Below are 26169 nucleotides of genomic sequence, written 5' to 3'. Positions count from 1 at the left end.
GGTAATTGGCTCAGGTTGATTGAATCACTGTCATCTATTAGTTACTGGTGGAAAAGTAGAATACTGTTTGTGTTGGTTGTTCTTTAGATATGTTAATTCTATTTCTATATACAATTTAATCTGCATATGATAATGTAATCAGGCACCTGACCTGGTGTGGTGATCAGGAGGGGGATGTTTCCCTGTGCTGTATATATTGTGTGTGAAACTGTTCAATAAAGTAGTTGGTACCAGTTCTATGCAAGCTAAGTTCCGTCTAGTTTTTTATGGGGGGCAGCTAGAATATTTGATATCTATGTTCAGACTGGAGGAAGTGGTGTTCTGACGGAAGCCCACAAACACACAGTGTGGGTTGCGGTTCCATTAAATACTTACCTTGATCCTCGTTTCTGCAGGCTTCCTTCTCTTTCTGCCATGGGTCCTACAAAGCTTCTTCACTTTGCTGTCCAACTGTTCAGAGCTCTGTGACATAATCCTGTACAATGCAGGTCCAGAGGTCCTGAATTGTACAGGAGGATGCTGAGGGCCCGCCCACAGTCTACGACATTGGATAGCAGATAAGAGTGCCATCTAACTGGAGAACAAGGAATAAATTTAAGTATAAAATCTTACCCATCACCTCGTTTATCACCCACCGAAAGGGTAAATGTTTTTCCACTACGGAGTTCAGATTTAAGACAAATAAGAAACATTCTGTATTACAATCTTAAATATTTAGTGATTGAGGCAGCTGAAAACTACAACACATGTATCAGCCAAACCTCTACAAATATTTCAATCCATATTTCTGCCGTCAATCACCTTGGCTGGGTTTACGCAGAGGACTTGTAGAAGAATGCTTTGTACTAAGCATGTGCTGTAATAAAATGAAGTTGTGTTTACAATATGGGCTAATTGGAAATTCTTTCCAGACGTCTGTGCTTCTGTACGCTGCTTCAGTTTCCATGTCACTACCTGCTGGCAAGTACAGTGGGGATTGAAAGTTTGGGCACCCCAGGTAAAAATTTGTATTAATGTGCATAAAGAAGCCAAGGAAAGATGGAAAAATCTCCAAAAGGCATCAAATTACAGATTTATGTCAACAAAAGTTAGATTTTATTTCCATCATTTACACTTTCAAAATAACAGAAAACAAAAAAATGGCGTCTGAAAAAGTTTGGGCACCCTGCAGAGTTAATATCTTGTACTGGCAAGTATCACAGCTTGTAAATGCTTTTTGTAGCCAGCCAAGAGTCTTTCAATTCTTGTTTGAGGTATCTTTGCCCATTCTTACAAAAGTCTTCCAGTTCTTTGAGATTTCTGGGCTTTCTGTCACGCACTGCTCCTAAGGTCTATCCATAGATTTTCAATTATGTTGAGGTCAGGAGATTATGAAGGCCATGGTAAAACCTTCAGTTTACGCCTCTTGATGTAATCCCCCGTGGATTTCGAGGTGTGTTTAGGATCATTATCCATTTGTAGAAGCCATTCTCTCTTTAACTTCAGCTTTTTCACAGATGGCATCAAGTTACCATCCAAAATTTGCTGAAATTTTATTGAATCCATTTTTCCTTCTACTCGTGAGATGTTCCTTGTGCCACTGGCTGCAATACAACCCCAAAGCATGATTGATCCACCCCCATGCTTAACAGTTGGAAAGAGGTTCTTTTCATTAAATTCTGTGCCCCTTCTTCTCCAAACGTACCTTTGTTCATTCCGGCCAAAAAGTTCAATTTTAACCTCATCGGTCCACAGAACTTGTTTCCAAAATGCATCAGGCTTGTCTATATGTTCATTTGCAAAGTTCAATCGCTGATTTTTGTGGTGAGGATGTAGAAGAGGTTTTCTTCTGATGACTCTTCCATGAAGACCATATTTGTACAAGTATCTCTTTATAGTGGAATAGTGTACCACAACTCCAGTGTCTGCCAGATCTTTCTGGAGGGATGGTGCATTCAAACGTGGGTTTTGAATTGTTTTTCTCACAATCCTGCGAGCTGTCTGATATTTTTCTTGGTCTTCCAGATCTTGCTTTAACTTCCACTGTTCCTGATGACTGCCATTTCTTAATTATATTCCGAACAGAGGATATTGACATCTGAAAACTCTTTGCTATCTTCTTGTAGCCTTCTCCAGCTTTGTGAGCGTCAACTATTTTTAGTTTCAGTTTTCTAGACCAGTGGTCCTCAACCCTGGTCCTCAGGGCCCACTAACAGGCCAGGTTTGCAAGATAACTGAAATACATCCCAGGTGATATAATTTGTTGCTTAGTGATTGCAGTACTCTAGTCTGCATCTCCCCAAGGTAATACTTAAAATCTGGCCTGTTAGTGGGCCCTGAGGACCGGAGTTGAGAACCACTGTTCTAGACAACTGCTTAGAAGATCCCATGGTGCTGATTGTTGGGGTAAGGTCAGATGAGTCTGGGCATTTAAAACCTTTGAGATTGACATCACCTGGTCTTCCCAGACGATGATTGAGAACAATCCATGACACTGGCAGGTCTCAGCCTTGCAAAGGGGGCAGTGCATGCTATAAATTCTGCAGGGTGCCCAAACTTTTGCAGATGCCATTTTTTTGTTTTCTGTTATTTTGAAAGTGTAAATGATGGAAATAAAATCAAACTTTTGTTGACATATTATAAGAATGTCTAATCTGTAATTTTGGAGATTTTGGAGCCTTTTGGGGATTCTTCCATCTTTCCTTGGCTTTTTTATGCACATTAATACAAATTATTACCTGTGGTGCCCAAACTTTCGATCCCCACTGTATAGGAACAGGGCAGATATTAATAATAAAGCAATCAGATAATCAATAAATGTAATTATTAAAAAAGGTGCACATAACTACTGCCATGTTCGATTTGTCCACATACATCAACCAATCATTTGCTGGCAAAAGTCCTGTTTATTGTATCTTCATTGCTCATGATTGGATATTCAAAAAAAAAAAAAAAAAGTTTCACCTTATTTATTATCATTCACATTTCAAAGTGAAGGACCTCAGTTCTTTTAGGGCTCGTTCATGTGATAGTGGTTGTGGGAGGGGGCGGTAAAACCCTGCGGTTGAGCCACATTTTTACTGCCTCTCAATCACTACCCTCTTTAGCTGCAGTCAGGGGTGTACACATGCTGCAGCCATGATGCTTTGCTTTGCATTTCGGCAGGTGTAGTGCCAGTGGAACTCGGACCATTCACGTGAATTGGGCTGTTCTGCAAGCACACTGCAACCATGTGCATTGCATGTGGTAGTGTGTGCTTCATGTGCTAGTGCGTGCTTCAAAGCAGGCAGTGGGGGGGTGATACTATGAGGTTGATTTACTAAAGGCAAATAAACTGTGCTTTTTGCAAATTGCAGTTGCTCAAAATTATTGATGGACTGCATTCAGCAGCACTCAGATGATTCACCTAAAAATGTGATCATATTTTGATCAATATAATTATGAGGTTGCCTGGTGGATACAGAGAGTTGCAAATGATAACTTATGATATAATTTCCAACTATCGATTGAAACCCATTCCGCCATGTGTGGCATATCAATTGTTTGTGTTTTCAACCATAGATTGATTATACCTAATGGGAGAGATCAATTGGAAAATAAATCAATAGATTAACTGCATACAGTCACCATTACAGGTGTTTGCATGCAAAACATTGCTTTCCAATTAAAGAAACAAATTTGTTATTGATTATAATTTTGTATAGAGAGGGGGCACCTTCGCCCATTATAAATCTAGAACCATGACCAGTATAATGTATATCAATGTGCTCTCTGCCCAGCAATGAAAGAGTTAGTGGAGTGTAATAGCCAGATAACCTCCAGTTTGGAGAGATAGGCTGAGTCAATAGAAGCAGACTGACTGCAAGGTAAAGGAAGGAGAATGGGAAGGTCCCTGAGAACTCAATCCGCCTGGGAGCTGACATTTCTGTAACACATACTGTATATATAGATGTATGTTATATAGTTGTATATTATATATATATATATATAGAGAGAGAGAGAGAGAGAGAGAGAGAGAGAGTTGTGTATATATATATAGATGTATCGCTGCGTAAACTGTTGGCGCTATATTAATCCTGTATAATAATAATAATCTTATATAAAGTATATAGATGTATGTTATATATAGATGTGTAGTACACAGATGTATATAATATATAGATGTATGTTATGACATTCTATATTGTATATAGGTGTATGTGATTTATAGGTGTATGTGATGTAGTTGTATATTATATATTGATGTATAGTTATTTATTATATATAGATGTATGGTATATAGATGTATATTATATATAGATGTATGTAGGTAGGTATATATTATATATAGATGTATGTAGGTAGGTATATATTATATATAGATGTATTGTAGATGTATATTATATATAGATGTATGGCAGGTAGGTACATATTATGTATAGATTTATGGTGGTAGGTATATATTATATATAGATGTATGGTAGGTAGGTGTATATTATATATAGATGTATGGTAGGTAGGTATATATTATATATAGATTTATGGTGGTAGGTATATATTATATATAGATGTATGTAGGTAGGTATATATTATATATAGATGTATTGTAGATGTATATTATATATAGATGTATGGCAGGTAGGTACATATTATGTATAGATTTATGGTGGTAGGTATATATTATATATAGATGTATGGTAGGTAGGTATATATTATATATAGATTTATGGTGGTAGGTATATATTATATATAGATGTATGGTAGGTATGTATATATTATATATAGATTTATGGTGGTAGGTATATATTATATATAGATGTATGGTAGGTAGGTATATATTATATATAGATTTATGGTGGTAGGTATATATTATATATAGATGTATTGTAGATGTATATTATATATAGATGTATGGCAGGTAGGTACATATTATGTATAGATTTATGGTGGTAGGTATATAGTATATATAGATGTATGGTAGGTATGTATATATTATATATAGATTTATGGTGGTAGGTATATATTATATATAGATGTATGGTAGGTATGTATATATTATATATAGATTTATGGTGGTAGGTATATATTATATATAGATGTATGGTAGGTAGGTATATATTATATATAGATTTATGGTGGTAGGTATATATTATATATAGATGTATGGTAGGTAGGTATATATTATATATAGATTTATGGTGGTAGGTATATATTATATATAGATGTATGGTAGGTATGTATATATTATATATAGATTTATGGTGGTAGGTATATATTATATATAGATGTATGGTAGGTAAGTATATATTATATATAGATTTATGGTGGTAGGTATATATTATATATAGATGTATGGTAGGTATGTATATATTATATATAGATTTATGGTGGTAGGTACATATTATGTATAGATTTATGGTGGTAGGTATATATTATATATAGATGTATGGTAGGTAGGTATATATTATATATAGATGTATTGTAGGTAGGTATATATTATATATAGATGTAGAATGAGATGAAGGCAGTCTGGGGTGGGGGGGAAGCTGTATACAGATCGGAGCCGAGCGATGTGTGCAGTAGTTGGGCAGTACAGAGCCCAGGCTGTAGCCGCACTCCTCCTCCTCCTCCTCCCGCTCCTCCTCCTCCTCCTGCCGGGACACTCACACATGCAGAGCCGTCTAGGGAAGGAGCCGGGGTGATGATGATGATGATGATGATGATGCTGCTGCTGAGGGATTTACAATGACAAGCAAACGGTCTGCCAAATTCCTCCTGAGGAGGTCCCTGAGTGAGCAATTAAAGGACTCCACCACCAAAGCCTGGGACCTGCTATGGAAGAACGTCCGAGAGAAGCGGCTGGCAGGTCAGTGCTGACACCCGCCGGGGGTGTCTGGGAGGATGGGGACAAGGTGACTGCAGATGGGACAGTGTGAGGTCACTGCAGTCTGTGTGTGTCCTTGCTGCCTGTCATTGCAGGCTAGGAGGGAAATATTGTATTTTATTGCTATTGGTAACTACTATGGAAAATGCTGCAACTAAACTTCCAGACACAATCACTACATTGTATATACTTACTGACATCATACTGCCATCATCGGTCACAGGTATGACATCATACTGCCATCATCGGTCACAGGTATGACATCATACTGCCATCATCGGTCACAGTTATGACATCATACTGCCATCATCGGTCACAGGTATGACATCAGTCACAGGTATGACATCATACTGCGATCATTGGTCACAGGTATGACATCATACTACAATTATCAGTCACAGGTATGACATTATACTACGATCATCGATCACAGGTATGACATCATACTACAATTATCAGTCACAGTTATGACATTATACTGCGATCATCGGTCACAGGTATGACATCATACAACGATCATCGGTCACAGGTATGACATCGGTCACAGGTATGACATCATACAACGATCATCGGTCACAGGTATGACATCGGTCACAGGTATGACATCATACAACGATCATCGGTCACAGGTATGACATCGGTCACAGGTATGACATCATACAACGATCATCGGTCACAGGTATGACATCGGTCACAGGTATGACATCGGTCAAAGGTATGACATCATACTACGATCATTGGTCACAGGTATGACATCATACTACGATTATCAGTCACAGGTATGACACCATACTACGATCATAGGTCACAGGTTTGCAATTGAACTGCGATCTTTGGTCTAAGGTGTGAGCTCATACTACAATTATCAGTTACAGGTATGAATTTTCTGAGATCATACAAGATTATACTGCGATCATCAGTCACAGGTATGAATTCTCTGAGATCATGCAAAATCATCTGTCGGAAGTATGAATTCTTTAAAATCATACTGGGATCATCAGTCTCAGGTAGAAATTGAATGAGATCATACAGTGATCATTGATCACATTTATGAATTCATACAATCATCGGTCACAGGTATAAATTCACTGAGATCATACTGTGATCATCAGTCACAGGTAGGAATTTACTGATATACTGTGATCATTGGTCCCAGGTATGAGATTGTAGTGAGGTCATCAGTCGCAGGTATGAATTTACTGAAATCATGACATGATCATCGATCACAGATGTAAGTTAACAGAGATCATACAGCGATCATCGGTCACAGGCACGAATTTACCGAGATCATAGGGCTATTGTCTGTCACAGGTATTCATTTACTGGGATTATACTGAGAACAGTCACAGGTCACACATGTCCTTACCCTGTCAATGTATGTGATGTGCTCTGTAATATGTCATGTGTTTCTGTAGACACATGCAGACAGGTGGAGCACAAGCCATGAGCTGACATCTGTAGTGATGGGATCAGCATCCTTATGTCTCTTGGAGCATTACATTGTAACAATCCGCATTGCTGTTCTCTTTATATAACTTTCTTTTTTTCACCTTTATGTATACAGTACAGTAAGTAGTAATTGTCATTGGATTTATACAAGAAATGTGCACCTTCTGCAGAATGCAGGGAAGAAGTTACAATGTAAACTTTCCTTGTGCAGTGTTTGTACTTCTACCAGCAGATTACTCAGTGTAGTTTGTCATTGTACTGTTTATTATGTGTTTTGTTTAATAATACTACCTATTGATAACATAAAGCAGTACAAAGTAGATTGCTCCTGGTGTTTAACCCTTGAACTGAACTCTGGATAGAATTAAAAAGCTAGCCATGCATGATTAGAAGTTCATATTGTTTTGGAAATGTTTGCCTGATTTACTTACAGTTGATCAGTATTAAGGATTTTTTCTCCTTTTTTATGTCTTAACAAATTCAATTCTAACAGTGATTATGGTCCTCAGTCGGGAAAATTCAGTTGTAATGCACATGTGCTAAGAAAACATCCAGAAGTAGAACTTTTGTGGTCTCGAACGTCCGTTTGTTTAAACAATTATGTATGGTAAAGGAATGTATGAGAGAATAATGCTGGCCAATGTTTGTGTGAGTTTAAAGCAGAAGTAAAGTCCGCTATAAAACATTTTTTTTTTGGGCCCCCCAGGTGGTTTATGCAATAATGTACACAGCAGATTAGTACAATAAGGACAAACTTACCTGTCATATGGTGTCCTCCAGCGCTACGGTGCAGGGGCGTAACTACAGGGGTTGCAGGGGTTGCAATTGCAACCAGGCCCCATGCTGCAGGGGGCCTGTGCGGCTCCCCTGTACACCTGGATAGGAGGGGAGGTGGGGGCAGCATGTAGAGAAATCACTGTCCTCCTTTTTCCTCTTGTAGCTGCAGGAGGAAAATTAAGGGGATTGGTTCCTCTGTATGCTGCCCCCGCCACTCCTCCTATCCAGTTCACTTGTGTTCTGCTGTCTCTGAGCCCATGTGTGCTCCCCTGGGCCCCCCCACTGTGCTCCCTTCCCTCTCCTGCCGGCTGCTGCGGGGAAATGTGTCACAATAGAGAACAAGGAAGGGGTCGGTAAATATGGAATTTACCAGCTCCTTCCTTTTCTGAATGGACAGAGTCATAGTCAGTGACATTGTAAAGAAATAAAATAAAATGATAAAAAACAATACAATTAAAATACCAAAAAATAAAAACTACTGACATCAGTGGGTGAACTTCCAGGATCGCAAAGGTCACACTTGCAACAGGGCCCTGGCATTCCACCACCATGGGGAGGCCCCAAGATGGCAGGAAGGGGCCCACTGCAAAACTTGTGAAAGGGTCCTGCTGCGGGACCGTAATTAAGGGCCCTGCAATCAGAGTAAAGGGCCCCAGGATCAGTGGGAAGAGCCCCAGGCTTGAAGGGAAGGGTCCCAGCCAGGGGTCCGGGGGGTCCTTCATGGTTTCTTGCACCAGGGCCCTGAAGGTTCTAGTTACGACTCTGCTCTGGTGGGATCGATCTGCTGGGCCCCCAGGGTTTCCATCTTCACCTGGCCTATCTTCCGGGTCCCGTGCCTTTGCCCATTTTATAGGCCAGGCTGCAATCACGTCACTCCCGCACATGCGCAGGGGAGTCACATCACTGCAGCACGGACCGGAGCCATAGATGTTCTCTGAGCTGCGCGTGCGTGACTCAGTGAACATGGCAGCTGACAGGCAGAAGGATGCATTTATGGCAGAAGAGACCAATAGGGACTCTTCTGCCAATAGAGTCTCTTCTGTCATTAATACCCTGGCTGTCAGCCATTTGTTTAGAATCAGCTTTACTTCCACTTTAAAAGTACACTGTACATGCATAACTATATTCTAGTAGAATACAATACATCTTGCATATCCTCCAAACTTTACATATTTCTAAGCATCTAAAATCGAAAGTTAAAACCTGAAACATTTTCATGACAGTTAAATAACAAATTTGAGAGCCTTCAAATGAATCTGATCTAGCAGGCTAAGGTCCTCTGGCATCATCAAGACCATAACCCTGCATTCAGTGGTGTCATTTGGTTTGGTGCTGCCCTGGGCAAGACTAAAAATGGGTGCCCCTCCCATCTAAATGTGTCCCACCCCAGCCGCTTTAAAATTGCGCAGGACCGCCGTGACAAACAGCGAAAATGTTACTATCCATAGGTGATGCTTTAAAAGCCTTTACAGGTTACCACTTTAGATTTACAGAGGAGGTCTGTTGCTGGAATTACTGCCTATGATCTGGCGTTCGCGCGGGACGATCATCGCTTTTTGCATGCGTGCGGGACCAACACATGCGTTTGCCTTTTGCGTGCGAGCATGGGAGGACGGGGGGACTTTATTTATAATTTTTTAATTTTTATGCTGCTGCTTTAACTTTTTTTTAATCACTTTTATTGCTGTCACAGGGAATGTAAACATCCTTGTGACAGCAATAGGCAATGACAGGTACTCATTATAGAGAGTACAGAGGGTGCACCAGCCTAGCGCATTACCTTTGCAACAATTTATTAAAAAAAGGAATTTTTTTCTTCACAAACAAGATGACTTGTTCAAGCGTTATAAAAATATATATACGTGTGTGTGTATATATATATATATATATACACTGCCTTGCGAAAGTTCGGAAGTTCGCCCCCTTGAACTTTGCGACCTTTTGCCACATTTCAGGCTTCAAACCTAAAGATATAAAACTGTAATTTTTTGTGAAGAATCAACAACAAGTGGGACACAATCATGAAGTGGAACGAAATTTATTGGATATTTCAAACTTTGTTAACAAATAAAAAACTGAAAAATTGGGCGTGCAAAATTATTCACCCCCCTTAAGTTAATACTTTGTAGCGCCACCTTTTGCTGCGATTACAGCTGTAAGTCGCTTGGGGTATGTCTCTATCAGTTTTGCACATCAAGAGACTGAAATTTTTGCCCATTCCTCCTTGCAAAACAGCTGTAGCTCAGTGAGGTTGGATGGAGAGCGTTTGTGAACAGCAGTTTTCAGTTCTTTCCACAGATTCTCGATTGGATTCAAATCTGGACTTTGACTTGGCCATTCTAACACCTGGATATGTTTATTTGTGAACCATTCCATTGTAGATTTTGCTTTATGTTTTGGATCATTGTCTTGTTGGAAGACAAATCTCCGTCCCAGTCTCAGGTCTTTTGCAGACTCCATCAGGTTTTCTTCCAGAATGGTCCTGTATTTGGCTCCATCCATCTTCCCATCAATTTTAACCATCTTCCCTGTCCCTGCTGAAGAAAAGCAGGCCCAAACCATGATGCTGCCACCACCACAAACTACAGTACTTAAAAATCTCCATATGTAATGTTTTAAACATTTTTGACGGTTACCAGTTTAGAGGTACAGAGGAGGTCTTTTGCTAGATGTATTGCTCTCGATCTGACAATCGTGGCTCGACCTCACATGTGTGATTTGAATATCGTTTATATTTGCGGGCGCGACTTATATATGCGTTTCTTTTTTGGTGTGCGAGCTCACGGGGACGGAGGTGCTTTATATTTTTTTTTTATCCTATTTATTGTGTTTTATTTTTTATTTTTAACAATGTTCCTTAAAAATAAAAAAATCTAAACACTTTTATTGCTGTCACAAGGAATGTAAACGTCCCTTGTGACAATAATAGGCAGTGACAGGTACTCTTTTTGGAAGGATCGGGGGTCTAAAAGAGCCCAAACCCCTCCTCTGCTCTGCACTTCAAAGTATGCAAAATGCATGAAATCTGCATTTTTGAATACTGTCAGTTTTTTTAAATCGCTGCCGTTAGCAGCCGAGTAAACCAGGAGTGACGTCTGACGACTTTAATATCACTTTAACTTTTCCTATTAACCGCCTTAGCGGTAAACCCGAGCGTGACTCGGGGTAGGAATTTTCTGCTATTAGCGGTATCCCCGAGTCACGCTCGGGGTCAATGGGCAGAGCGTGCAGACAGCGCAGCGGAGCTTCTCTTACCTTATCCTGGCGATCCAGCGATGAGCTCTCATTGCTGTGACCGCCAGCGAGATCTCCGCCGCTCGTCTGTCGGTAGGAGGACTTCCTAGTTCCGTTCCCTGCAGCAGCAATGCTGCATGGGAGCGGAACTAGGGAGGGAAATTCAAAAAAAAAAAAAAAAAAAAAACGTTGCACATAACACATTTTATATTATATATATATGCATATATATATATATATGCATATATATATATATATATGCATACATATATATATATATATATATATATATATATATATATGCATACATATATATATATATATATGCATATATATATATATATATATATATATATATATATATATATATGCATATATATATATATATATGCATATATATATATATATATATATATATATATATGTATATATATATATACCTATATACACACACACACACATATATATATATATATATATATAAAATTATATTATTGATTCGATTATAATTCATGCGTTATGCAAATATATATATATATATATATATATATGTATATATATATATATACCTATATATACACACACACATATATATATATATATATATATATCTATATACACACATATATATATAATATATAGCGCATGAATTATAATCTAATCAATAATATAATTTTATTATATATATTATATATTAAATAATAAAATAATATTATTGATTCAATTATAATTCACTTGTTTGTGTTTCAAATTTATCACATCTGGGATGTCTACTAGAGTCTTGTTTTGGTCAGGTTTAAGTCAGTAATTACTAAGAATTGTAGGCCTATAATACATAACGCCAAATTTCCATGAAAAGAATTGTACCGCTTTTGGAACAGAATTCCTGACAGAATCATACCGCCAGGGAGGTTAACAAGCTGGTGATTGGTTGCGAGGCAGTCCAAGCAACCAATCACCAGTTTGTTAATAGGAAAAGTAAACTTTGGCAGCTCCTGCTTAACCCTCAACCCTCAAAACCTCAAAATGTACTACTTAAGGGAGCTGCGCTTGTTGCTCATTCAACCTTAAACTTTCTGCCTAATAAAAGGAGTTATAATTTACAAGGAGGCATTGTTTTAACCCCACTGGCGGTATTCCCGAGTGTGGCTCGGGGTTAACTTTCAGTACCAAAAGCGGTAACCCCGAGCCACACTTGGGATTACCCCGCAATGTTACTCACCTTCCCTGCGCTACCCTGCCGTCCTCCCTGCCATCCTCCACGGCATCCTGACAGTCTCTCCCCGCTCTGTGCATGGCCGATTGCCGGCACTTGCCTTCCGGTTCCCTTCCCTGCGAGCGTTGCGACGCAGGGGGGTGGAACCGGCGGCAAATTCAAAAGTGTAAATACACTAAATGACATGATACAAAGCTGTGATCCTAACGGATTACACGTATCATGCCATTTCACCACAGGATTTCACCTGGTGACTTTTCCAATGCCCTGCCTGTGCTTTTCCAGTGCTTTGTGCCTGGAAAATTTTGAACGACCATGGCGTCCAAAAAGCGTTTTTATTGCGCAAAATTGCTTTTTGATGAACTGGAAAACAGCGACAGCGAAACTGAGTTACTTGAAGAACTGATTAGTGGGAAAGCGATTAGTGGGAAAAGTCGTCATCAGGTACGGAAAGTGACTACAGCAAAGATTCTGTCTCTTTCTGGCACATAGCTTGTGGAATTTGGGAAGTTTATCACATGATTCTTCAGAATTTCCAACGGAGCTATGTACCAGAAAGAGACATCAGAATCATCGCTGTCCTCACTTTCCGTACCTGATGACCAATTTTCCCACAAATCGCTATCGCACAGATCTTCAAGTAACTCTGTTTCGCTGTCGCTGTTTTCCAGTTTGTATAAAAGCGTTTTTGCGCAATAAGAACGCTTTTTGGACTCCATGGTCGTTCTCAATTTTCCAGACACAAAGAACTGGAAAAGCACAGGCAGGGCACTGGAAAGGTCACCAGGTGCAATCCTGTGGTGAAATGGCATGATACAGTGTAATCCGTTAGGGTCACAACTTTGTATCATTCAATTTAGTGTACTTACATTTTTTAAATTGCCGCCGGTTCCACCCCCCTGCGTCGCAACGCTCGCAGGGAAGGGAAGCGGAAGACAGGTGCCAGCATCGTCCGAGAACACAGCGGGAGGACGGCGGGGGAGGACGGCGAGGGATCGCAGGGGAAGGTGAGTTTTAAAATGTAAAACAACAGATTTCCATGCAAAAGAATGTACCCCTTTTAGCACAGAAATCTGGACATAATCATACCGCCAGGGAGGTTAAATGAGCCAGATGACTCATTGAATTGCATTGTGGGAAGAGGCAGTAAAGGGTTCAACCTTGTAGCACTGCAAAGCTGGAAGAAGAGTCTGTCTATGCAATAGGAAAACATGGCTGCGCCATGTACATACAGTATGTACTTAAAATTTCTAAATAGAAAAAACATTTTCTTTTATCACCCATTGAGGGGCAAAGGAATTCTATTACAGTCGGCTTATACTGCCACCTACAGGAAATTGAGTTACTGGCAAACAGAAATAATTGTAAGCAAGTCCATGTAACTCTCTTCTACCCTGCATGCTAGTGTCCTAGGAGATATATAAAGTATCAGCTAACCAGATTGGCATTTCCACAGCACTAGTTCTGGAGGCTGTACCTGGACCCCACTGGACTCGATGTGTGGAGCTAGCCTGCAATGTGATATTCGGGCACTAGGCTCTGCACTCTGACACTTTCTAGACCTGAGTGCACTGTGTTAGTTAGGCGTAGACTGCTTTCCAGGTCCAGAATTTTGGCTTGGGCCCAGATGTAACCCTGTTTGAAGCACTTGGAACCACCTCACTGTTGCACTGTTGGACCATTGGAAGTACTGGCAATGATTCTGGGAGTGCCATTGGAAGCACTTGCTGAGATGCTGGAAGTCCTGGCAGGGATTCTAGGAGCAACGTTCTGGAAGTCCTGAAAGAGATTCTAAAAGTAGGAGTTATGGAGGTCCTGGTACAAGTCCTGATGGACCTGCAGGAACTGTGAGAACCCTATCTAAGCAGTGGACCTTACATCCTCCCTAGGACCTTCTCATCCCCAATTTTCGAGCACTCCTAAAGAGGGTCTGTTTTCTGGACTTTCACAAACGGCATCTTTCTGCTGGACCCTACACCTGCGGTTCTCTTTTGAAGATGGCCTCTACTTGATGTAATGCTGGTAATATTGGTTCACCATCCTCACTGAAGAGGATCACTTTCTCTTTTTCTAACCAGTCAAGGAAATGAATCCTCCCTCTCCCATCAGGACGTGTGAGGTTTCTAAGAGTTGCCTTACTACCATAGTCTCTCCTTCTCTTGTAGGCTCCCAGTGACCTTTAGCATCCCTTTTGGTTTTGGGGTGTTTGGGTTTAAGGAGAGACATCCAGATGATTTCTATGAATCAAGAAGTCTCTGACTGGGAAGGGGGTAGTGCTTTCCTATCACTCTGAGAATACTTCTGTATGGTATGTCTTCACACCCAGGGCTTTAATCTGGTTCACCAGAACAGACTGTTCCTGCCTCATCGGAGGAGTCGTTGTTCTGATTGGATCTCCGCTGGATGCCTCATGAATGCTACAGGACCTTCTCCTCTGGGAAGGTTTGGGTATTCTCCTGGTGACAAGGCTTCACCTTCTGGATCCCCAACATTGCAATGTTTGCCCCCCTTTTCCATCTATGCAGGCCTTGTCCTCCCTAACTGTCAGCAGGTGGATTGTCTGGTATGGGTTACAGTACATGCAGTTGGATTTGCATGGATTCCTGTATCGATGTTTTTTTAATATATGATCTGATATTAAGTGAACTCATAATAGAAATATTCTTACTTAACAAACAAAACACATGTTCTTTCTTTATTGAATCCATAGTTTAAACAAAAAAGTTTCTTGATGGAAAAAGTTTCTCATCCTTTAGAATTGTAGCATCTTGGAATGAAGTTATTGAACTTGGATATTTAATTGAATGAGGAAACTTAAAGTTGTGGTTTATTGGTTCCCTATCCCATACCAAACACACTGGGGTTGATTTACTAAAGGAAAAAATAAGCTGTTCAGTTTTCAAAGGAAGATGCACTTGCAAGGGAATTCGTCCCAGAACTTGAATGTGGTGAAATTTAACCTGAAAATAATACCCAATCACATGCTAAGGGAAAAAACAGCATTTTTGCTTGCACATGATTGAATAATAACAATCAGCAGAGCTTCATCTCATTCACTAAACTCTGAGGAAAATCCCCTCTTCAAAGTGCAATTTCCCTTGCATAGTGAACAGCCCATTTGCCTTTTGTAAATCGACCCCACTGTAGATGAAAATTTAACTAGACAATTATTAATCCCAATAAGTCCAAAGGCATTGTTATTTGTTACTTTGTAATGGAACCTTCCATAAAGTCTGAAGCACTGTTAGTCAATTCTTATTTTGAAGAAAAAATGTATGTTTGTATCAAATTTAAGTAAGAAGGTACCACATCCCTAGAAATGTATATTATAAATAGTGGGAAAAGCATCCCAAAGTAAACCCACGGCTATGGCCTAAGGTGTAAAGGCGAGGGCCGGGGTAAGAAAAAACAATGAAGGAAAAAAGAAAGGAAGAAAAGAGAAAAAGAAATAAGGGATGAAAGAAGGAGGAATAAAGGAGTGGAGAAGGAAGGAAGGAGATGGGAAGGGTGTGAAAAGGGACAGAAAAAATAGAATGGGAAGTCAGAGGGAAGACACAGATGGGTGAGATGGGGAAAAAAAAAAGGGAAAAGGAGGGGGAGGAGGGTAGGACGGAATGAAGTAGGGGAAAGGGATAGGAACCAGGAAACAGAGAAGCGAGGGAACGGAAGAAATGGGGAAAAAGAGATAGAATAGTCAGAACAATATTGGGAGGGCTGGTGGGACTTTAAAGGTACCGGGTGGACCAATAAGGTAAAGATTACATTAAAATTATGAAATATTTATTAATAATGCATGTTAAAAACAAGATAGACAATACAGAGAATAGTATTCATTATTCATCTAACATATGAACAAACTAGATGTGTGAGGCCATATATAGACACAAGGCAAGAAAATATGCAAATATTTCGGTCCAATGAAGAACATCAAACCAGTCCCGACATGTTTCGCGGGCGTTGAAAGTCCGCTTCTTCAGGGGAATAGAAACATATTAAGTATAGAGTGCCTTTATTAGCCTGTACAGTGCAATAATGACACAAATTAGTGCATATACATACATTTATATGAAACAAAAACATATAGTGCATGCAAGTGTGGAACGCCCGTGTGCATCCAAAACATCCATCGTGAACAAGCTCACCAACGCCAGGACTCGGTAAAGGTGCCCCCCAGAAAAACGCCTCCCCAGCGAATGTGAAGGGACAGTCAAGGCAGGAGATGAAAATAATAAGAATAGAGTAAAACCAGTATCCACCAACACCATGGAGAAGGAGGAGTATTCCAAATATATTTAGATAGCAGTGTTCTGTACCTTTTTGGGTGTCTCTGTGAAGAGACTCACATCACAAATAAAAAAGTGGAGACAAGGAGAGCTGCTGAGTGCAGCTATAGCTGGGATTCAGCGTGGAATACTGTTCTAGATAAATTAGGATAGGATACGTGAATAATCTGTGGTATGCATAATTCAATTATCCTCAATAAAGGTGTCTAAATAAGGGGCAAGGTTACCTGCTCGATGCAGAGTCAGAAGGACTAAGGCATTTTAGATATGCATAATGGTGGTAGAATATGCAGGAGCATACAGGGTTTGGGAGTCTGTGAAATTGCCGGGTGCAGGGGAATATGCCCCCGCCTTAGAGTAATCTGTAGGGCGTAATAGGGAAAAAAAACTATTAGCAAAATCCATCCGGGAATGCGCCGTATCCTATCGAATAGTATAGCCAAAGATCTTACCCACAAGAAGCCGCCATGCTGGTGGACGCTGTCTCCTGTGTGGAAAGGAAGTAAGGCCCCGCCTATTATGGCCCTCAACCCGACGCCAGATTGCGCATGACGTCATACGCAAAATGGGCAGGTCAGGTCCCCAACTGCGCGCGCATATGGAGGTGCGCGCGCAGTGTCGCTCTTGAAGTGGGCCACAATAGGCAGCCCAGAACGGCCGCACCTATTTTGTGCACCTTGGCAGTGCCATTTGTGTAACTTTTTCTTTCCTTTCCTGATTCATCATCTCCTACCCTCTAATCTAATGCAGCAGTAGTAATCCAGGGTATCGGGTACCACATAGCTTAAACTTCTGGTGGTGTTTCACCTGTGTGGCATGCATGGGCAGGGCCCCCCATATAGATCCCCCTTTAGAGCAGGCTAGGCCAGGGTCCCCCATATAGATCCCCCTTTAGAGCAGGCTAGGCCAGGGTCCCCCATATAGATCCCCCTTTAGAGCAGGCTATGCCAGGGCCCCCCATATAGATCCTCCTATAGAGCAGGCCAGGGTCCCTATATAGAACCCCCTTTAGAGCAGGCCAGGCCAGGCCAGGGCCGGTCCCCCATAGAATAGATCCCCCTTCTTACTCTTACCTTTTTTTCACCTGTATGTAGAATAGAATCCTCCGGTTTTCCTCCAAGCTCTCTGGCCTCTCCCCCTGCAAAGAATATATTATATATATTAGGGATCGACCGATTATCGGCAATGCCGATATATCGGTGGCCAATATGCACTTTCCCCGATCAAAGCCGCCGCAGACCCGATCAAAGCCGCATTCGGCTCTGATCGGGTCTCCATATAAAAAACCCGGAATTGATATCATGACATCACTTCCAGGTACTCGGCGCCAAATTAAAAAAACTGACAGCATTCAAAACAGCCAAACTTGGCGTTTTGAATGCTTTTCAGTGCCAAGGAGGGGTTTGGGGGCTTTTAGACCCCCAGATCCCTCTACAAGGAGTAAAAAAAAAAAATTTTTACATGTCCGAAAATATTGGCCCGATATCGGCCGATACCGATATCCGATGACCAAAATATCGGTATCGGCATTAAAAAAACAATATCGGTCGATCATTATATATATTTTCCGCTCCACGAGTCCTCCTTGCTTCCTCCTCCTCCTCAGCTCTGTTATCCAGTTCTCTCTCCTGTGCTTGGTGGCATAGTCCCTCCCCCAGACAATCCCACAGATCACTCTGCACGCAGGCAGGACTTCACCACCACTCCACTTGAGTGGGCAGCCAGATCTACATCTCTCTCTACACATTAAACAGGAGAAACTGGGGGGTGAGGGAGTGACGGTCTCAGTGAGTCAGAGAGCAGCAGACTCAGAAAAAAGTCAGTGGTGGACGCGCCGGACCCTGCAAGGACCACTTACGGACACCAGTGTCCGTGTGTGGACACCTTGCTGATCCCTGATTCCAGGGATTGACCCCCCCCCCCCTTGCGGACACCCATGGTTGCATGAAGTTCACTTGCTAAATCACTCTGGTATTTTAAGCTCCTGAAAGTGGCATCTGACAATTTGAGAAAAAAGAGCTATGGCACTCTAACGTCTTGGAAGGCCAGCAAAAACAGTGAAGTCTCAGAATCTCATCCTGGGGTAGGTTTGTATGTAAAATCACAGTGGTTTATTGATTTCTTGCTACAGATAAATCAAAAAAGACATGGATTGCTAGATTACCAATGTTCCACAGAATAAACTGAAAATTTATATTCTGGAATGGACAAGAGAGTGCCCATCTCAACCCAACTGAAACGTTGTTCCATGACGTGAAGAGAGCTGTTCAAACAAAGGCCTCCTAGAAATACCAATGAACTGAAACACTTTTGTGAAGTGGAATGTTCTAAAATTCATTTTAACCACTAGGGCTACATAAAATGTTTGGTGGTGGCTGCTATAGGAAGTGTTACCAGTTGCTATGTACAAGTTTTTATACAGTTGTTCAATAATTTGTGCAAATAAGAGACAAAACTGAGTGCAATTTGTGTTACCACTTTAAGTGGGTAAAATTTCTTTATTATTGGGATACAGCTGAACATCAGGACATATTTTTAAAGCAGTGTAATCAGATATCAGTTAAATTCCAAATGGTTTGTAAACTCTCTCTTGCAGATTTAGTTATATTATTTTTATCATTCTTATACAGGATTTGTATAGCGCCAATGGTTTGTGCCGCACTTTACATTATAAAGAGAGACAGTACATTTACAATACAGTTGAAATACAGGGTTAGGAGGGCCACTGTGAGGGAAGAGTTGATGTGAGGTATAAAAATTCAACTGCTAGGTAAAGGTGGGTTAAGCTTCCCTGAAGAGCTGAGTTTTATGGGATCGCCTAAAAGTGGACAGAGTAGGAGACAGCTGGACAAATTGGGGTTAAGGGTTCCACAGGGTGGGAGACGCTCTGGAGAAGTCCTAGAGATGAGCATGGGAGGAGAAGCTAAATGGTGGGAGGTAGGGCCGGTGCTAGACTATTTTATGCTCTAGGCAAGACCAGCTACTTGCGCCCCCCCAAAAAAAAGGGAAGGGGTTAAAAACTACTCTATGTGACCCTGATCTGATGGTTCCTCCATGTTATGCTGTCATACCCAGTGACCCCCATATTCCTCCATTTCACACCCGGGGACCCTAATGTCTCTCCATGTCACACCCAGGGACTTTGATGTTTTTCCATGTCACACACTGGGACCCCAATATTACTCCATGTCATGCTGTCATACCCACTGACCCCGATGTACCTCTATGTCAGATCCTGATGTTTTTCCATGTCACATTTGGGGACCCTGATGTTCCTCCGTGTCACACCTGGGGACCCTGATGTTCCTCCGTGTCACACCTGGGGGCCCCAATCCCCCATGGCACACCCAGGGACCCCAATTCCTCATGGCACACCTGGTGACCCCGAACCCCTGTTAAACGCGGTGGCTCCTGGTGGAGGGAAAAGCAGCAGTCAGAGAGCTCCGCACGTCCTTCATCACCAACCTCCTCAGACCATTCTGGTGCCTCGTCGCTTCTGCCCCAGTAAAGGTTCCGCCCTCCAGTGCCGAGCTCTGGCTCAAGTTCAGCTCTCCTCCGCTCCCTGCTTAATACTGACCCAGGGAAATAAATGGCTGCCCACCAGCTCAGTGCAGAGAGTCATTTCCTGCCCGGGGTTAAGGCCGCTCAGCTCCATCTGAAGAGGATCATCATGCAGGCAGCACTCTGGGGGGCTCCCTTCTTGCCTTTTGGGGCCCCTCCAACAGTGGTGGAAAGCCAGGGCCTGGTAGTTACGCCACTGCCCAAGACACTTGGCATCTTCCGCTGTCCCTTCTTCCCCCCCCCACCTCCGCCCCTCGCCTCAGCTAACAATAATCATTCATGATGGAGAATTCATGATGGAGAGAGAGTGCCGACTCCTGGCTGCGCCCCTAGGTGGCAATGCGCCCTAGGCAGCTGCCTAGTTTGCCTAGTGGAAGCACCGGCCCTAGTGGGAGGTGTTGGCAGGAGCAGAGAGATTTGTGACATAGCTTGTGGCAAAGTTGTAAATGGCTTTAAAGGTTGTTAGCAATTAGAATTTTATTGGTTGGGCAATCAGAAGCCAGTGGAGGGAGTGGCAATGAGAGGTGGAGGATATTGAGCGTCTGGTAAGGTAGATGAGTCTGGCTGCAGCATTCATGATAGACTGAAGAGGGGGTAGCCTGTGTAGAGGTAACCCTTTGATGAAGGAGTTTCAATAGTCAAGTGAGTCAAGCTCAGTGATAAAAAGGTGGGAAGTTTGTTAGTTGGTGGATTTATTGGTTAAAATGGCATATTTTGGAGATGTTACTGAGGTTAAGTCTACAATATTTGGACAGTGATTGGATTTGGGGCTGAAAGGACAGGTTAGCAAGCTCATTATTGTGAAAGACCACCAGTTATTATATTCAATCTGGTAAATAAACAGAAATCCTGATCTATCTTTTACCATGAATAATTTTATTTTTAAGCTGTGATCTCAGAAATTACCAAAATAAGGGTATCATTAACATCAGGCCAATTATTTATTCTTGTTTGTGATATTTGCTATTGTAATGCTATAGTACCTTCCTGTTTGATACAAATAATATTTAAAGAGTACCAATTTGCATTCATCATACATACTAGATGGAGTAGAACTGGGGGAATCCATAGCGGAGAAGGATCTGGGTGTTCTGGTAGCTTAATAATAGCATGCAATGCCAAACTGATGTTTCCAAAGCAAGCAAAGTCCTTTCTTGTATTAACAGAGGCATGGACTCCAGAGAGAGAGATATAATTTTGCCCCTGTACAAATCATTAGTAAGACCTCACCTGGAATATGCAGTTCAGTTTTGGGCACCAGTTATTAAAAAGGATATCTGGGAACTGGAGAAAGTGCAGAGAAGGGCGACCAAACTGATAAGAGGCATGGAGGAGCTCAGCTATGAGGAAAGATTAGAGGAACTGAATTTATTCTCTCTTGAGAAGAGGAGATTAAGGGGGGATATAATCAACATGTATAAATACATAAGGGGTCCATATAGTGAACTTGGTGATGAGTTGTTCACTTTAAGGTCAATGCAGAGGACAAGGGGGCACTCTTTATGTGTAGAGGAAAACAGATTTCGTCTCCAAATACGGAAAGGTTTCTTCACCGTAAGAGCTGTAAAAATGTGGAATAGACTCCCTCCAGAGGTGGTTCTGGCTAGCTCACAAAATTGCTTTAAAAAAGGCCTGGATTCTTTCCTAGGTGTACATGATACAAATGGGTACTAACATTTTTTTTAGGTAAAGTTGATCCAGGGAATATCCGATTGCCTCTTGGGGGGTCAGAAAGGATTTTTTTTCCCCTGCTGTACCAAATTGGATCATGGGGTTTATTTTCGCCTTCCTCTGGATCAACAGCGGGTATAGGATTATGTATATGGGATTGTATGGTTGGGTTTTCAATTTTTATTTTTTTGAAACGGATGGACTTGTGTCTTTTTTCAACCTGACTAACTATTTAACTAGTAGCAAAATTTGTAGAAACTGTGACTTAACCCTTCGGGAGATTTAGTGGATATACAGTTGGCTAAAGGATAGATATCAGTGTGTGGTTGTAAATGGGGTTCACTTGATGGACCACTTGGTCCTTTTCTGTCATCACTCTTCTATGTTTCCATAGGTGTGATGGCCACATATGTTTAAAAATCATATTATATCTTTTAAAATGGCCCTAATTCAGTAAGTGTCCATTAACACTAGTCCGACTTGTTAGGCGACTTTGTCAGCCTGACAAGTCACGCACCGTCGCGTCCCATAGTGTAGTATAGGACCGTTCTAATAGGAGAGACACAAGTCGCTCCGACTTAGAAAAAGAGTACTGTACTACTTCGGGGCGACCTGGAGCGACTTGCATAGACATTAATTTTATGAAGTCCGTGCAAGTCAAGCCGAAGTCACGGTGAACGCGACTTCACAGGTCGCCCCCTAAGTCGGATCGCCGTAGCGTGAACCGACGCTAAAGGTCAGGTTTCAGAGCAGAGTTATTGTAGTACCTCATATTTTGATATTTTGTATGCATTTTGATACATTTTATCACATGCACTTTATTAATCTCAGTATCTAAAGATAAAGATCTGAGTTGTTCAAAATCCTTGCACTATATGTAGACGACATAAATAATCTTCTCTTAACCGCTTCCGGACCGGCCGCGGCAGTATTACTGCGGCAGGCAGCCCCTCCTGCGTGAACTGACGTTGGTCTACTTCGGTCGCGCACCTGCAGCTAGGGGTGTGTGCCGCCGGGGGCACGCTCCCGCCCCCACTCGTCAGCGGGGACTCCGATGCACGGGGCGGGTGGCTCCGATTGCCGCCTGCCACCCACGATCGCTCCCCACTGAGGGAGAAGAACGGTCAGCTGTTGTAAACACAGCTGACCGTTCTTCTTTCTGGAATGATCACAGAGTGCCTGTGATCCGTCTATGTAGGATCACAGGTCTCTGTGATCATTTCACAAGCCTCGCCCACATACAGTTAGATACACACCCCTAGGTACACATTTAACCCCATGATCACTTACTGTGTTAACCTCTTCCCTGCCAGTGTCATTATTACAGTAACAGTGGATATTTTTAGCACTGATTACTGTAGTAATGTCACTGGTCCCCCCAAAAGTGTCAAAAATGTCAGTTAGGGGTCCGATCTGTCCGCCGCAATGTCTCAGTCCCGCAAAAAAATCGTAGATCGCCGCCATTACTAGGGAAAAAAAAATACAATAAAAATGACATAAATCTTTCCCGTAGGTAGTAGACGCGATAACTTTTGCGCAAACCAATCAAAATACACTTATTGCTATTTTTTTTTACCAAAAATATGTAGCAGAAAACAAATTGGCCTAAAATGTTAACAAATTTTGATTTTTAAATTTTTTTTTTTTTTTTGGGAATGTTATATAGCAGAAAGTCAAAATTATTGTTTTTTTTTTCCAGAATTGACGCTCTTTTTTTGTTCATAGCGCCAAAAATAAAAATCGCACAGGTGATCAAATACCACCAAAAGAAAGCTTTGTTTGTGAGAAAAAAAGGACATCAATTTTATTTAGGTACAGCGTCGCACAACCGCGCAATTGTCCGTTAAAGTAACGAAGTGCTAAATCGCAAAAAATGGCCTGGTCATTAAATCTTCCGGTCCAGAAGTGTTTAATATAACTGCCATTCGTTATAGTTCAAATCTTGCTGTCACCAGTTAGTAACCGATTTGTAAACCTTCTGTGCATTAAACCTTCCAGTAAAGAAATTAACTGCATGTGATCTGACATTATACAATAATGCAGGCCATACACGGCTCATTTTTTGCCTGATTCCTACGAAATGGGACAAAATTGATGCCATGGGTGGTCCTAACAGCAACCTATTTTGATTTCAAAATAGAAGGAGACAGGTAGAAATTTCCCAGGCTGAAAGCTGCTGAAGCCAGTCGGATGCAGTCTCTGCTCAGGTATTCCAATTGCCACATGAGCAGCAGGGGAGGGGAGTTTCTTTTATCCACTCTGTTTAGTGTGAATGGGGAAATTAATTGATTTCTTTTGTTTGCCGGCAGGGCTGGATGAGAGAAATATTAATGTGTATTGCCAGTCTTAAAAGAGAAGTATGGGAACGTTTTTGTTTTGTAATCATATTCACCTAGGTGGATGCAGCATCAGTCTGATCCTTCATCTGTCCCCCAATGGGTCTAAGACTGAGAAACGAGCGATCAAACACCACCCGCTCAGTTCTCAGAGCCCCATGAGCAGAGAGCCAGTGACTGTCAGTCATCAGCTCTCTGCTCTACCCCCCCTCACTCACTGATGTACTGGACTGTGGAGGGGGAAGGAGCGGCTGGCTCAGGCTTTCAGTGGCACGCTGAGAGGCTAAGCCAGCTGTCGCTTCAGGCTCCTGGGTGGATCCCGACCATATGGTCATTATATTTCCTGAGCCTGGACTGGCACTATGATGTCAGCCAACAGTAGGCTTCAGCCTGCTGTCTGCTAAAAATGGGTCACAGGAGTGCAGAACAAACTGCACTTCTGTGGTCCATAGGAGAGGTACAGCCAAACGAGCTTTGGCTTTATTTCTCCTTTAATTTATTGGTGAGTATTGTATTGACTCTTTACTTTGTAGCCCCTTGGCTGCTTGACGTACATTTAGGGAAATGTCTATGATAACGCCCATTATAGGTGGGCGAAACACGTCGACGTACTTCCTGCGGACAGCTTAACCACGCGACGTCACTTCCCTCCTACTCGTGCAACGCACGCCGGCTAGCGATCCCGGAAGTGGACGCAAGATATGTTCTGATGTGGTTTTCACAAACGCTGTCTTATACTTCTACACTTGTGAGTAGTTTTTTAATAATATTGATTTAAATACATTTTTACGGGCTTCACTATGTCTGGCTCCTTCCCTTACTTTTTGAGTACCTAACCAAGAGGGGGCTATTATCAAAAGTTGGAGGCTTGTTTGGTGGTGTGCTGATCCATCCATTCCCTGGGCTATCTTGGAGAATACCTGCTTTTGAGGCTTGATTATCCCTAGTATCTGGTGAGTGGATCCCCAAAAGGGTCGGTTTGGAGCACTTATCACTGTGTGGAGCACTTCAAGCACTTTTCGTCCAGCACTTTATTTGACAACTCAGTGAACTCATATTTTTGGACTGCACTTTATTTTGCACAATTTCACTTCAGCACTTAGCATTTTTGATATATTGCAATATTTTTATATATATTTATTGATAAGTATATATATAAGTTTTTATCATTAAGTGCACTTTATATTTATAAATTAGATTGATATTTATTGATTGAAGGATTATATTCATCACTTATATCACTTTCCTGGTAGCGCTGTGTTTTATAATGTTTTATTCCATCTTGGCTTTTGCCTAAGTGAGCAGCAGCTTCAGGTAGCACTGGTTCACATATATTTTAGCGCGGGTTTTAATTTAACATTTTTGTACGTTTAGGGCACGTCTAAGCATTCTTCAGGTTTAGGCCTGATTCACATATGTGCAGCCGTGGGTTGATGCCTGCGGTCTGGTGTGTGTCTGTTCACTGGGTCAGGTGTGAATCAGATCCGAATATTTGCCTGAATTCGCACCTGAACCGGACCCAAACAAGGACAGGACACTTTTGCAAACCACTCCGCAGCCGTTCCCGACCTGTATGAATCGGCTCTATTGAGATGTCATGCTAATTGGATGCGGGGAAACCCGAATCCAATTCGCTGATATGTGAACCCATCCTCAGAAGCAAGTCAAATGCAGTAGTATGCTTTTAGATTATTCTGGGTTGCTTTGACTTACTTCTGAGCTGCTTTGCTTTGGCTTGGAGTTGGTTACAGAGTTGCTTCATGCTGATTGTGAGTTGTTTGTGGTGAAGAAAAGCAGCTC

At 41.6% G+C, this 26169-nt stretch overlaps 1 protein-coding gene across 2 annotated transcripts in view; it reads left to right on the top strand.

Annotated features, from left to right (window-relative positions):
• The window catches only part of STARD13 (StAR related lipid transfer domain containing 13), a 497221-nt gene that overhangs the window by 180492 nt on the left and 290560 nt on the right, over positions 1-26169 (top strand). The window contains exon 1 of one of the 2 annotated variants that reach the window (XM_082246017.1): positions 5614-5824. The exons of the other annotated variant lie outside the window; for it this stretch is intronic. Within the exon in view, the coding sequence (XP_082102143.1) occupies positions 5704-5824 (121 nt within the window). The 5' untranslated portion in view covers positions 5614-5703. Of the gene's footprint in view, positions 1-5613; positions 5825-26169 lie in introns of those variants that run through there. 2 annotated transcript variants of the gene reach the window in all.

Source organism: Pelophylax lessonae (assembly GCF_965119305.1).
Source record: "Pelophylax lessonae genome assembly, chromosome: 2".
Lineage (NCBI taxonomy): Eukaryota > Metazoa > Chordata > Amphibia > Anura > Ranidae > Pelophylax > Pelophylax lessonae.
The sequence above is the reverse complement of the archived record's forward strand: the minus strand, read 5'-3'. Positions and strand labels throughout refer to the sequence as shown.